At 37.1% G+C, this 15,130-nt stretch overlaps 1 protein-coding gene across 4 annotated transcripts in view; it reads right to left on the bottom strand.

Moving 5' to 3' along the window:
• Window positions 1-244: 244 nt before the first annotated feature.
• The window catches only part of KCNMB2 (potassium calcium-activated channel subfamily M regulatory beta subunit 2), a 230,461-nt gene continuing 215,575 nt past the window's right edge, over window positions 245-15,130 (bottom strand). For all 4 annotated transcript variants that reach the window (XM_081829896.1, XM_081829907.1, XM_081829885.1 and 1 more), the window contains one exon: window positions 245-4,205. In XM_081829896.1, the coding sequence (XP_081686022.1) occupies window positions 3,921-4,205 (285 nt within the window). In that variant the 3' untranslated portion in view covers window positions 245-3,920. The remainder of the gene's footprint in view (window positions 4,206-15,130) is intronic.

The following is a 15,130-nucleotide window of genomic DNA, read 5'->3' as shown; positions in this document are numbered from 1 at the left end:
ATGTTGTAGAAGGGATTTACGCATTGGTGTAGATTCTGGGCAAAAACGACGTTTTAGAGCTATTCTATTCTAGCTCTAAGAGACTATATACTACTAGTAGTTATACTAATACTATTAATACTACTTCTACATTTTGCTATTAATAGTAATAATTACCAGTTGTAAGCATGTATTATATGCTATATACAGTGCTAGACATTTTACATATACATCCCAGGTAAGCCTCGTATCGACCCTCTGTAGATATTATGCTCACTGGTGTGGATTAGAGACCTAATTGTTCTCTATTTTTTTCTTCATGTGTGTTGTCTTGACCTGTCTAGTGGACTACAAACTCATTCTTAGGAGAGAAGTAGTGTCATATACTTTGTATTATTCCTTACAGTTGCTGCAAATATGGAAGGGTGGAACAGATGCAGCTTAAAAGTTGTGTGCTCAGTTCTGTTGGGCATGTCACCCTGACAGGTTTTTCAGAAGAGTCCTGAAGCTTTTTTCCTTGAGTCAAACTTCCCAAGTGGTACATACATTGGAATGGTTCCTGCAGAACTCTGAGATCATTCTTACTGAATGTTTTACAAAGGGAAAGGGAAAGAAGTAGAAGTTGGGAAGAGAAGGAACAATATCCAACCTGTAATCACCTCCTCTTCCCCACCAGGACAAAAATTCCCTTACTTGCTTGAACAGTGTTCATTTCAGGATTTTGGCAAGGCAGGGGAGGAAATTTAATTATGCCTGTGAATGACAGATCACTGTATTAAAATTATTGTTTTAACTCACTGGAATCAATTGCTCATATTATTTTGTTGTCCTACAGATCTCTCTGTTAATGTCAATGGAATGATTATAGTGTCGAGATGTTTCGCCCACTGAAATGTGATAAGATGTTTATGGTTTGACATATTGAAAATAACATTTGTTATATAAATGCCAGGCATGATCACTCTTTTGGTCATTTACAGCAATGAGAAGAGTAACATGCTGGAACCCTAAATGTCACATGGCCTACATAAGAGGTATTTTATGGTTGCCTACATCGTCATTACGATCAGTCAGCTTTCTATAGAATCATATTTTTTATTATGGCTATTTGCAAGCAATCATTGGTGTATTTACCATTTTCCGGGTTTTAATATAATTGTAACTCAGGGAATTTGAAATCCATAAAGTTTTAGATGGGATATGCCAATTGGATAATGAAAGTGATTTGGAAGCACAGATACTCTGTGGGGGATATCAGCTTTGTTGAGTAATGTGAAGGCTCAGAGTTCTGCTTCTGACAGGTGTAAATAAAGTTTGGGCCCTAAAGAAGGGGCATGTGGCTTTTGGGGAATATTAGCAGGGAGGCTGCTTTTTAATCCATGGATTAATACTAGTAGATTCTATTTGAGGATCAGATTTGTGCTATGCAGGTTGGGGAATGGTATTCATTCTTCCTTCCACACACCTAGGATGAAATGCTAGTGTTAAAAGGGAACTCAGTGGTCAGCTGGCCTCACATTCTAATTCTACAGTCAAAGAAGTCTAGAGACTAATCAAGAAGCAGAAGTCACCTAGTCGCCATGTCTTGAATGACATCTTTGACTTCTAGTTCAGTGGTCTTTCTTCTTTACCCCTCACCCCTATAATTCTTTCTAAACCTTAGCCTTCCTCGGTCTTATCTAAAATACCCCAAAGCCATGGAAATGGTTACTATAATGGAGCAGCTACAAATTGGGTATTTTCTCAGCTCTCTGCCCTCTTAGTTTCTGTGTAACCTTGGGGAAGTTACTTAACATCTCTAGGCTTCAACATTCTCCTCTATAGAATGGGAAAATAATAGTGCTTCCTCCAATAGGGTTATAATAAAGATTAAATTATTTAACATATGCAATGTATTTAAAACATTATTAATCACAGTTTATTTGTCTTTAATAATGAGCATTTAATTGTGTGTACATTTAAATTACTTAAAGGGCTGTTTTTTATGGGAATTCAGAAAGACACTGAATTAATGTTAATGTTTTTTTGGTGTAATTATTTTGAGATTTCTTAAATCTTATCTGAAACATCAATTGGGAATTTTTAATTACAAGTCCGAAAAAAAAATAATTCATCCTTGGATTACTTGAAGGGAAGCTCAAGGAACATTAAAAATTATAAATTTTCAGCTCCATAGTCACAGAGATTTTCCTATCATCTTCAGAATTATGTTTTTCAGGTAGGGTAGGAATCGAGTTTTCCATCATATTTTCAAGCAATATTCCTAATATTGTTTGAAAGTTGTGTGTGTTTGTGTGTTAAAGGAACTTTCTTTATAATCTCTTTAAATACCTTTAATGATAGTGAATCCTACATTTTTGGACTACCGTGGGCTTGTCAGCTTAGAATGCAAGAGGTATTCAAATCTTGCTGATGTAATGGATTTTGTTTTTTAAAATTTTAATTACACATTTGAAGCCCCAATTGCACCCTAAGGATTTAAGTGCTTATGGAAACTCAAACTATGAATTACAGTATTGCAGGAAACTTTCCACTTCATCAGATTAGTATCACCATGCATTCCACAAATACGTTTTGTAAAATTTCCCAATATCTAGAAAACTTTGATACTATGTTATAAAAGGGTACTTAAATATAGATGAGAAAGATAGATGTTTGTCTTCTCCTTTTGATATTGATGTTAAATAAAAGATGGAATGTTTTTGTTTAAAACCAATCCCTCATTCTGCACCCACCTCCCCACCCCCGCATCCAACACAATAAGTAAAGGGCAATGTGAACAAAGTCTTCCTTTAGATCTGTTATTCATTTTAAGTGTGTGTTAGGAAAAAGGTCTACTCTGGGTATAAAATCTAGCAACAAAAAAGAGAATTGTAAATAGAAAAATAAAACATGTAGAGGAGACAAATATTCTGTGCACACAGATTTAAAATCCCAATGGGGAACACTTGTCAGAGAGACTACACACACTCATTAATTTAAAAATAAGTTCCCAAAGAGTAACATTCCAATATGTTAATTTGCCACAATAGATTTATCCATTGAAATCAGTCCACCAGTCTTGACCAGCAAGTAGGATCTTAATTTTACCATCTAACAGTTCAATTGAAATAGAATAAAGATTTTCACATAAATATCTTAGTGACATAGACTTTCCTGGTTGACAATGGTAAATTTACTCAACGTTCAGTCAATTCACAGGTAATGAAACTCTTTGTTAAGTGTTATCTCCTCACACAGTAGCAGGGTCTTAAATGGAAAAGGGTTCTGTTCATTTTCTATTTAAATCACAGGAAGAGATTATAGAATTGGATAATGAAAACAGCTTATTTTTTGGAAATCAGTTAAAAAATCTGAAGTTATGAATAGAAAATAATAAAAGAGAAATAACTGTCTGGATTTCCCCCCTTCTTTACAGTGATATGGTAGAAATATAAGGAAAATGCTTGACATCCTTTAGTTAGGAAATCTGGTCCCTTTACTTGCTTACAGGGCTCAGTTTTGAGTAAGAAAAGAAAGAATATTTTTGGCTGCAGCTTTAGTAAACAATGAATGATGAAAAATATTGCAGAAATGTCTTCAAGAGATCAGACAATTGAGAACACAGACTTTATCACTTTGATATTGTCTACATTCCTCCACAAAGCTTGGCAAATGAATAACTGAGCCCGATTTTGGTGGAACGAGACAAGGAAGTACTAGTTCCAGCATCAAAACAAGCTTATGAAAACAACCAACCAACACAAAACAGTTATTTCTTCTCCTGAATAATAAAGACATCATGTTTGCATATAGGACAGCTTTTGCATTATTGCTCTATGTATAAGAATATACTGAGGAACTCATAACAGACTGCACATTACAAACTTAAGGTTCTTTGGTGAAGAATGAAAGAACACAGTATTTGAGCTTTAAAGAAAATGATCTCATCCATTTTGCTTTTATCTATTGATCCGTTGGATCCTCTCACAGAGCAGGGAGAGGTACTGTGTGAGTTTCACCATGGCAACGATCACCACGCCCCCAGCCATCATACAAGTTGGCCAGAACAGTGAATGGAACAGCATGTTGGAACTGTAGAGTTTGGTTAGGATGACACTCTTCTGGTTTCCTTCTGGGTCAGAATAGCAGGAGAAGTGTTGATACTTCCTGAAGTTTTCCATGACGACATTCACCAGGGACATGGATTCTTCAAAACTTTTTCCACACTTAGGTATATAGGAGCACTGTGGAAAACGAGATAAACTGTCACCAGAAGATACTTTCTTTGTGCATATCTGATACTAGGAGGAGATGGGATATTGAGGTCAACTTAATGATCTGTGAAATAACCATGATGGTTATTCTTTTCATATTCAAACCAGTGTCTCCAGAAACCCCAAGACCTCACATAGTAATAAAAACAATGTTTGTAGCTGTCTGACCCAGATGTACCTAAATAGTTCACTCATGTATAGTTTAATTGTTGATTAGAATTGGATGACTCCAGTGGATTCTTTTTACCATAGCTGAGCATGGTGAGTTTTAATTATTCCCTATTGAACCTACTTTAACATGGAATCAGAGTGTCAATCTTTCTGTCTTTTATCTATCCACAGCAGTCCCTGTAATATCAGAAGCTACCAGGTCTCTCAGGGAAAGTAGTTTATTCTTCTCTTTTTGGCTTGGCTTAATTTATTCAGCCAAGGCAGCTTGGTCACCTTGCTACTGTAGTGAAGGAAATAGCTATACCTCCAGTGAGTTTCTGAAAAAGAATCCTGGAAAGTACAGAAATACTGAATAGTTAAAGAGCTGTGATGAGTTGTTGGTGCCCAGTTAGCGTGGCAAAGTAACTTTTTCCATAAACCAAGGAAAAATAAAACAGAACCAAATGAATTTACTTTTCAACCATCATTCATCTGAAAATTTACACTATCTTTTCTTTGATCTTTTCCCTCTCTAATCTTTCTTGTTATAGCTTTTCTACATGTCTCTCCTTTCTTCCTACATACTTATGTCCTTGGATTTCTTTCTTTGTATCTCATTTCCTTCCTTGCCCTGCCCTGACTCCTCACCTCACTATATTTTCCCCTCTGTTCCTTCTTCCTATCCTTTCTCCTTTCCCTGCCCTCTCTTTTCTAGCTACAGAAGGAAGTAAAGAATTTTGAGTTTTATGATTTATTGCATATACTTTTTACAATTTTTATTTATTTATTTATTTACATATTTGTTTTAGGGGTACAGGTCTGTGATTCATCAATCTTACACAATTCTGAGTGCTCCCCATAGCACATACCCTCCCCAATGTCCATCACCCAGCCATCCCATCCCTCCTACCCCCCTCCACTCCAGCAACCCTCAGTTTGTTTCCTGAGATTAACAGTCTCTTATGGTTTGTCTCCCTCTGTGGTTTCGTAGGGGAAGGGAGGGAAAAATGCATATACTTTTGAACACACTTTTTTCCTAATTTAAAAAGCAGTCTTTAAGTATATGAAATCTCTATGACCCTTTTCCCTTGGTCTGTAAATGGGCAGTGACAAAACTGATTTTTTGAAAAAGTTAGGAAGAAGGTGATTTAAGTCACTTTTCAGGGAGATGTGTGAGTCCTAAACTAACTCTTACCTCTCTTTATAATTGCCTCCTAACAGGAAAAAAAAAAAAAAATCCGTGCCTATAATTACACACATTATCAAATGGTTAATTTAACTGATTTACCTGAATTGGTTTGTGACAAGATCACAGCTAATCTATATAATGTTTTGGTGTAAATTAGAAAACTATGCCCCCTCTTTAGAACACTATTATTTTCTGTTGAAAATTGTCATAATACACTGATTTTATGAAAAAAAACCTACTTTTTTTACTGCTGTTACCAATTTATAAGTCATGCTTACAAATATTCACATCTATGACTTTTACCATGTGACTGGTACCCCCAAGGTTGTGCAGTGCACAGCTCCCACAACTGTATGTGGAGACACAAATGAGGTGGGCTAATGTTGAACTTTGAGGTACATTGATGGAAGCTTTGGGTTTAGGATCCTGGAAGATCTATAGATTTCACAGGTAGAAAATATAAAAGAAATGGAATGAGTTTTGCTAATGGAGTATGTTTGCATTACTCTTTTCTCTCACTTTATTGCTGGGCACGCAGGCACCTAGCTTTGTTTATAGTGCTGTAATCATTGGATTCTTTGACTCTAAACAGCAGGAAGATTCTTATTTAGTTAAGAATGGAGGTTGAGCATGCTGGTGTTTATGGTAAACCAGGCTTAAAGTAATGTTCTCATAGCAGGGCTGGTTGACACCTTCAAATTTAATCAGCTAAGAAGAAATGTGAGTACACTCATAAATATGAGTACAGCAGAGAGCTGGTGCTAGCACGACATTAAGGGTCTGAAATTATTTCCAAAAAAGCAGAATTTCTCAGTGAGTTACAACCTAGTATAAAATTAGCCTATGACTCCATGAAACAAATTTTCTACCAGTTGGATGTCTTTGAATCAAAAGGGTTTAAGGCAGGATGGAGATATCTACCTTGATCATTTTTTTCCTTCTTCAAAGCTGCCTCATGTCTTTACAGTTTTTAAAAATGTTACCTGAAGCAAAGCATTAAAAAAAAATCACAGATAAGCCATTTGTGGTTGAATTTGAACAGAACCAATTTAGATTACAAATGCTCAGGCTTCTGTATATTTTTGTGCCAAGACAGTTTATAGTAGTAGTTCCCATGGCTAACAGGACTAAGTTATTGAGGTGATCTCAATAAAAATGGCATTCCATTAAAAATGGATTTTTTTCTTTTCTTATGCTCTTGTGAATTGGTCTGGCTTTTAAATTTTTTTTTTTTAAAGAAATGTTTGTCAGTCAAATGACAATAATTCTGTCACTAAGTAAGATTCTTCCAAGTAAAATGAGATATAAAGTACTTTTGAGACCGTCTAGCAAGGTTGCTGTACAGGTTTAATACTGCTTATTAAAGTTTCAAGCCTTCAGGGTCTCAAATGTGTGTATTTGGAATGGCCAGATAAGGCATGTTCCATACATGACCGGCTGACTCTACCATATGTCAATCATTCATTTACTTTTATTATTGATGGGTCCTTCTCTTGTCATTACTAATGCATGAGATAGTATAATGAGCCCAAGTTGTGTTATCTAGATCTGGTTACTACGTTTCTGTAGGCAATTTACTTTGCTCCTCAGAATCAACTTCTTTATCTACATAAAGGGGTTAACAGAGACTTCCAGACAGGGTTTGTGTGAAGATTAAATGATGACTATGCATAAAGCCTCAATAAATTTTCACCTACATATTTTCTTACTGGAGTATCACATTGTCCATATGATCTTCTAAAGCCTTTGACCAAGTGCCACATATTAAACTCTGAAACCTCTAAGGAGGGCGAAATTATTAGTTATGTGGTGTTCACAGGGGCAGTCCTGTTCAATGGCTCTTATCTTATGTTCCTAGCTTTTGTGTCCCAGGAGATTTGACATTTTGCTGAATCCTGTACTAGGATTCTAGGTTTCTTTCTCTATGGCTCAAACTATAGCCATGTGTATGTTCTTGAGGCTGGTATGAATTTGGGGTGAAGATTTAATGATCTCATGATTTTATCACATGCTTGGTGGATAATTTTATGTGATTGATTTAGAATACACAGAATGCATTTCAACAAATGGAAACTTTACTATCTATGCTTACTTGGAAAATGTAATGTAGACTGAAAAGATAAAAATCCCAGCATTTTAGATCATACTTTTTTTGGTGGGAGGTGTGGGATAGGAAAGATTTAACTTTTAGATTCTTAGTGATATATAACATAAAGGAACATAAGAGTAATCATTTTATATACACAAGACACTTAAGTACTAATCAAAGTATGTTAATATATACATATTTTTTTTCCATGGCCTTGGGTTATTCTTTCTTTTGTGCTTTAACATATGGAAATAGAAACCTTGCAAACCTCTGAGGCAGCCATTCAATGGAAGATTTAGTTTCACATCTCTCTTCTTAATCCAGAGTTTTGTTAATAAACCTTATTGCTTTCCCAAATCCCTTAAATTCTCCTTAGTATTAAAACCCATAGAGCTCGCCCACAGGTATGACCTTTCCTCTCCCAGCTGAAGAAACCCAGCTCGTGGCAACTTCTTTTGTTCCCCTCCAGGGCAATGAAGGTCCAGCAACTGTATCTTTTCTACAATTCTTTGAAAAAGTGACTGAAACTTTTCTTAGTCTAATTTCCAGAATCTTACACATCAATAGAATTATTTTTATTCTGATGATGGACAGAAGTTTTGAGAAACTACCTGTTGGGCTTTACTTCTGCTTTGCTGCACATGTGAAGCAAATAGTGACAGGCCTTCACCCTAAAAATAAAAGATGTGTGGAGAAGTGGGGGCAGGGGAATGGGGATGGTTTGGCTGAATAACCTCATAGGTCAGCCTTTTTTTTTTTTTTTTTTTATGATGGTAGAAAATGAACTATCAATTCTCAGCATCATCTCAAGGGAAGGGTTTATTTTTCACTTGTTCTTTTATAAAAAGAGAAGGGGTTTATTTTCAGAGAGGGGTTAGAAATTTAATGAAATCTAATCAATGTTGATTGTCTCTAATGTGTCAGGTAGCGTACTAGACAGAGCCATCAAAAACAGAAACAATACAAGATAGGTCATTAGAAAGAAACAGGAAGATATTACAAAACAAGGGTAGGGTGACACAATGGGACCAGGAATGAAGCTAAAAAGGTTTTGAGTAAAGATATACCCTTCGCAGAGGTGGGCTCAGAACTTGTTAGTAGCCCGAGCATCCTAAGCCCACCATGACCATGGGGTAAAAACAAAAAAATTGCTCATGTGAAACAGACATATTCTTGGTTCTAAAGTCAGATGGACATCTTTCTAGTGTAGAGATCAGCAGCTGGAAGCCTTGGGTTACTCTGGTCCCCACGTGTATTTTGAACTTTCGTGTTGTTTTTTTTTGGGTATCAGCAATGGGCAGACGAGGTGAGAGAGTAAATTCAGATGTTCCTTTCTTTCCCTTTTGAGACTTCTTGTTTCTTATCATCACTTCTAGAACAGCGAATCCCACAAAATTTGGTTTAGATTTGTTTAGTTTGCACTTCTAGTGTCTGTTTGACTTTGGCAAGTGGAACTCTGAAATGTTTGGGAGAGGAAAACAGAATTCACACTCTGCTATGCACAAACATTTCTTTCAGTATTGAGACACAGATCCCTCCCAAGAGACGTGTTCCTTTTCTGTGTTTCCCAGAGCTTTCACCTTTGTTACGACATTTCTGCTTGATTTAGAGTAGAGAAGAAGTTAAAAGGACCTAGGAAATCTACTAACTAAATAAAAGCCACCTGGAGCCTTGAGATTACTTAATACCCAGATGGCTAAACCATGGAGGCCAATCACTCCCGGGTCATGATGTATGCAATTAGGCCTAAAGTAAGTCACATACCTCTTCTGACCTTGCTCTTTGCCATGGTCCTCTTTCTCAGCAATTGGAAAGGAGCAGATTCCTTCTCCATGCGTTTCTTCTTGATGCTTAGTGCAGGCTTCTTTGGGGCACACTCTTCCTTTCATTTCCGCACAAAGGTGCCCTGGGCTGTCCCGGAATTTAGTTTTGGGAGCAATGACTAAACTTTGTCAATCATAAAAGTATTTCCGAATCTCTGGCCCATAGGTAGTTTCAGCAAATGTCTAATAGATATCCTTCAATTTAAAATGCTAATTATGGGAATTTCATATATCACATTTTCGGGCATGTTTCCCCCCACCCCCTTCCCCTTTAAGGGTGCACTTCTATCTGTTTAGTATCTATTCTGTGTAAACTCGTGCTGAATACACATCCCTGCCTTCCCTATGGATCACAGATAATTCTATTCCTTGTGCAATGGCCTTTTGATCCTAAGCAGCTCTTGGGATATGATGGAATGGCATGGATTCTCACCTGTTCACTAAAATATGCCATCCAAGGATAAATATTTCATAGAATTAGATTTTTCATCTTTTCAAGAGGATGCTCTAATGTTTTTCTCTTTAAGAGATAGCAGGATGAGATGAAGAGACTTAGATTTTTATTCAGACCTAATTAGTTAGTGAATGTGTGACTTTGGGAAAATTATTTCATTTTCTGAGCTTAGCTACATTATTGCAAAAAGTGGAGATAATAGTGGTACCTAATATGTGGGACTGCTACTGTAATTAAATAAGTGAGTTCATGTAAAATATTTAATATGATACAATGCCTGGCATGTTGTAAACTCTTGATAAAATTTGACTATTATTTTAGGAGTGTGGTTTTAGTCAGGATTAAATGAGATGATTTTTATAAAGTTTTTACCCGAGTGCTGGGGACACAGTATATAGAAGACACTTGATAAATGTTTGATCCTTTTATTTCTTACCTAGATTTTCAACTTCCTTCCATTTCTTTCCTTTAACCCTTACCCTATCAATGCAATGCAGAGGAATTAAGCGCTTCCAAGCTTTGCTTAGGATTTTGGGATCTCACAACATCCAAACTCAAAGCTAAATGAAATCTAGAGCAGTGGTTCTGCCACTGTCTGGAGACATTTTTAGTTGTCACTGTTGGAGGGAGGATGATGCTAGACATCTAGTGGGTAGAGGCCAGGGATGCCGTTAGATATCCTACGTTGTACAGGGCAGAACCTACCCTCATAGAACAACAAAGAATTATCCCACCAAGATATTGGTAGTGCCAAGGTTGAGAAACCCTGGTCTAGATATGCATATTCTCTGCATTTAGGAAACCCAGAAGGCTTCCAGAATGGGTGACGAAGAGAGGGACGGTGGAGAGTTTGGAGTTGCAAATACTTGGCTAATTTATAGAACTTATTCTCCACCAAAAATAGCTATCTTCCCCATGACAATTATCTATAAAATAATAGAATAGAATAGAATAGAATAGAATAGAATAGAATAGAATAGAATATGGTACTATCCCGCATACCAAAGAATGGATGTGATATTTGTTCTTTGTCCCTGTTTCTGGAACAGAGGTCCTAAAACCCTTGAAATTTCCTAAGTGATAAGAGCTATAAAGGTGTCTTTTGTTAGGTTAATAAGGTTACTTTGGGACGACACTTAAGGATGGGGCTGGCTACCAGGAGAACCCCCCATGTGATTAGAGGGTTAGAACTCTCAGTCTTAATCCCCTGACCTCCTGGGAGAAGGGTTGGAGATTGAATCGCTTGCCAATGGCTAATGGTTTAATCACTCATGCCTATATAATGTAGCCTCCATTAAAGACTGATAGAACAGGGTTAGGAGAGCTTCCAGGTTGGAGAGCGCGGGGAGACCTGGAGAGAGTGGCATGCTTGGAGGGGGCTCTGTGCTCCTCCCTGTATTTAGCCCTATATGACTCTTCCATCTGGCTGTTCCTGAGTTGTACCATTTTAAAATAAGCTGGGACTCTAATAAGCAAAATGTGTCTCTGAGTCTGTGAGCGACTCTAGCAAATTAATAGAGTTTAAGGAGGGGGCTGCTGGAACTCTGATAAGCTCTGATGAGCCTGGCATCTGAACTCCAGGTGGGGGTAGTCTTGTGGGACAGAGCTCTTAACATGTACAGTGTAATGCTATCTCTGGGTAGATAGTATCAGATTTGAGTTGAATTGTAGGACACCCAGCTTGATGGTGTGAGAAACACCCCCTCTTCCTGCCCCACACACATTGGAATTGCGTTCAGAACCCCTTTATTGGATATATTTTCTTGTCTTATACCAAACTTAATTTTAAATCCACTCTCAGACCAGATAGTCATGTTTTGAGAATCCCTGGTAGGCAGAATAGGTTTTAAACTCCCAAGGGAGATCAGCATTGAAGAATTTAACAACCATAGTGAATTAATTCTCAGCCACTGTTTATGATTCCTCTGATGGAGGAATCATAATCCTTGCGGCCCTGAGAGGCAGGGGCCCTTGAGCCCACTTGCAGCTCCCTGGAACGCTCAGCCAATTGCTCTACAAGAGCTGCCCGCTTATCAGCTTAAGCAGCTCCAGTTGTAATGTTGACAAGAGGCTGGGCACTGGGTTTAAAGGTTGAAAAAGAAAGAGTATATGAGAGAGTGTGAAAAATTAAAAATAAAATTCTTTTGGATCTTTTCTACAAAGATACAGACAGCTTGACTGTTTCTTTTGCCTCCTGTTTTCTCAGATCAAACTTGGTCAGTAATGCCTTATGTATCTCAGTAAAACTCTGCCCATTTCTTGGTAACTCTGGGGAAGACTGTTATTTTTAGTGAGCTGGGAGGAGGGTAACAGGAAGGAGGGATCCACATAGAGATTATTTTTATGTTTTCCTCAGGAATATCCTGAATATTCCTCATATTGCATGAAGACTGTGCTTTAATGTCCTTCAGATGTGGAAGTAACTATATTTTTAATACATATATTTCTTTCTTTTATTTTTTATTTTTTAAAATTTAAATTCAATTAGCCAACCTATAGTACATCCCTTGTTTTAGATGTAGCATTCTACAGTCTGTCAGTTGTATATAACACCCTGTACTCATTGCATCATGTGCTCTCCTTAATGCCCATCACCCAGTTACCTCCCCTCTAACAACTCTCAGTTTGTTTCCTATAGTTAAGAGTCTCTCATGGTTTGTCTGCCTCTCTGATGACTTCCCATTCAGTTTTCCCTCCTTTTCCCTATGGTCCTCTGCCTTGTTTCTTATATTCCACATATGAGTGAATCCATATGATAATTGTCTTTCTCTGATTGACTTACTACATATATTTCTGATTAAAGACAGAGGACAGCTATCCAGGTATGAAGAACTGTGGGGCCAGGAAGGTGAGGCACACTCTTCCTTTCATTTCCGCAGTTTTTGGTGCCACCTTTTCCTTGGGAGTATATGCTGATTCTAGAAGGGGGCTGAGAGTCTAGAAAACTGAATGGCATTTTGGACAGCCTTGCAGAGCTGGGGGCAGGAACCATCATTGAGGGCCTATCAGATAGGGAGCCTGATGACCCCCCATTCACTTTGTGTTAGGACCCTAAGGACTGCATCCTAGGAATAATGGCAACCTGAAGTAGACAGATCCTCAAAGGGACTTGAGTTCAGACTTGTATATCTCAAGTTTATGAAGTCAGAATGAGGTGATCACATATGGCTCATACACTCAGGAACCTGGCAGAAGCAAGTGGGAGTACTTTTTGGAAAAGATGACATGATGACCTCATCCTAGGCTTAAAATGATTTTTATAAATGATTTTGCAAATATGATACCTAATAAAAAATAACCAGACATTACAAGACAAACATGAAAATGAACAGGAGAAGAAAATCAAACAGCATGGGTACATAGCAGCCTTGGATATTGAAGTCCTCAAGATAAACTTTAAAATAACTATAATTTTACTTTTATGTTGAAGGACTTAAGAGACAAAAATGAGGCTATTTCAGAAAACCAGAAATGGCAAAACAGACTCCGATGGATATTCTCAAAATGAAAAAGACAGTACGAGAAATTAAGAATGCAATGGCGGGGGTTAAAAGTAGGTTTGTCAGAGCTGAGGAATGAATTACAATTAGAAGCTAGGTTAGAATGCAGAATGAAGCACAGAGAAATTAAAAAGAGGGAGAGTAAGTACACAGGAGATACAAAGAGAAAGCTCGGCATAGGGCCAGTTGGAGTGCAAAAAGGAGAAACAGAAGTGAATCGGAGCAGAGATCATATTTGTCCAAATACTGACTGAGAACTTTCCAAAATTGATGAAGAACATGAAAGAACACCAAAGGAAGCCCTGGGAACACCAAGTAGGCAAATAAAAATAAATGTATACTCTGCCACATAACAGTTAAACCATGGAAAACCAAATCAAATGATCTTTAAAATAAACCAAGATTACCTTCGAAGAAGCAGCAATTAGCTGAGAGCCGATTTCTAAATAGTAATAAAGCTTGCCAGAAGATAATGGAATGTATCTGAGGTGCAGAAACAAAGTACCAGCCAAGTTAGAATTTTATGTTCAGTAGATGTATCCTTCAAGTAATAATGTCTGCATGAACTCAGAGTATCTATTGGATAAAATGGCAATAATATGTAAGTTGAGAAGATAATAAGTAGGAGTGAAGATGTTTTAATGTCCTTAAGTAGTCAAGATTGCAAGTTGTAATCTCTAGGCTAAACCCTAAAAGAATGGTAATACAACAGATAACTTCCAAGAAAAAAAAAAGGGGAATGGGATTATAAAAATAATCTAGTGAGGAAAGGGTGGTCTTTTCATAAGCGGACGTGGCAAATGGCTGTCCACAAGAGAAAAAAAGAAACCCAGAAACTAGACTCCTGCATAAAAATCAGTTCCACTCTAAATGTACTCTAAATGTGAAAGGAGATCGTACTCTAAATGTGGAAGGAGAAATAATAACGTTTCTAGAAGATAATTTAGGAGAGCGACTTTGTGAACTCAGGACAGGTAAAGACTTTTTAAACAGGACAACGAAATGCCAGAAAAACCAACCAACCAACCGAACAAAAAACCCAAAAACCAAAAACCAACAAACCAAACAAAAAAACCCCCCAAAATCAACAACAAAAAAGCTCCCTCCCCAAACCCAAACATCTAAACAACCACCACCACCTCCACAACAGCAAAAACAGATGGACAAAATTTGACTATATTAAAATTAGAAAGTTCTTTCATTCAAAGACATCATTAAGGGAGTGAAAAGGCCACAGAATGAGAGAAGATATTTGCAACACATATAACCAACAGAGGCTCATAACTAGATATAAAAATTCCTACAATGAATATGAAGAAGAAACAATCTGACAGAAAAATGGACAAGGGACTGGAACAGAGATTGCACAAAAGAGATACCCAAATGGCCAATAAATAAATGAAAAGGCAGTTGGCAACATTAGTCATCAGAATCCCAAGGAGATATCACTACATTAGCTAAAATTAAAATTACAGGTGATACCAAGTGTTGGTAAGGATTTGAAACAATAAAAACTCTCTTATCTTTAGGGTTGGTGGGAATTTGGAAAACTGTTTGGTATTATCTACTAAACTTTCTCAGATAGGTGTACCCTGTGATCTAGATATTTCATTCCTAGGTTTATACCAGACAGAAATGTGTATGCTTATACATCAAGAGACATATACAAGAATATTCATGGCACAATTAT

Source organism: Leptonychotes weddellii, chromosome 1, assembly GCF_054177405.1.
Source record: "Leptonychotes weddellii isolate Sample4059 chromosome 1, ASM5417740v2, whole genome shotgun sequence".
NCBI classification, from domain to species: Eukaryota; Metazoa; Chordata; class Mammalia; order Carnivora; family Phocidae; genus Leptonychotes; species Leptonychotes weddellii.
This window is presented reverse-complemented; position numbering and strand designations above follow the sequence as displayed.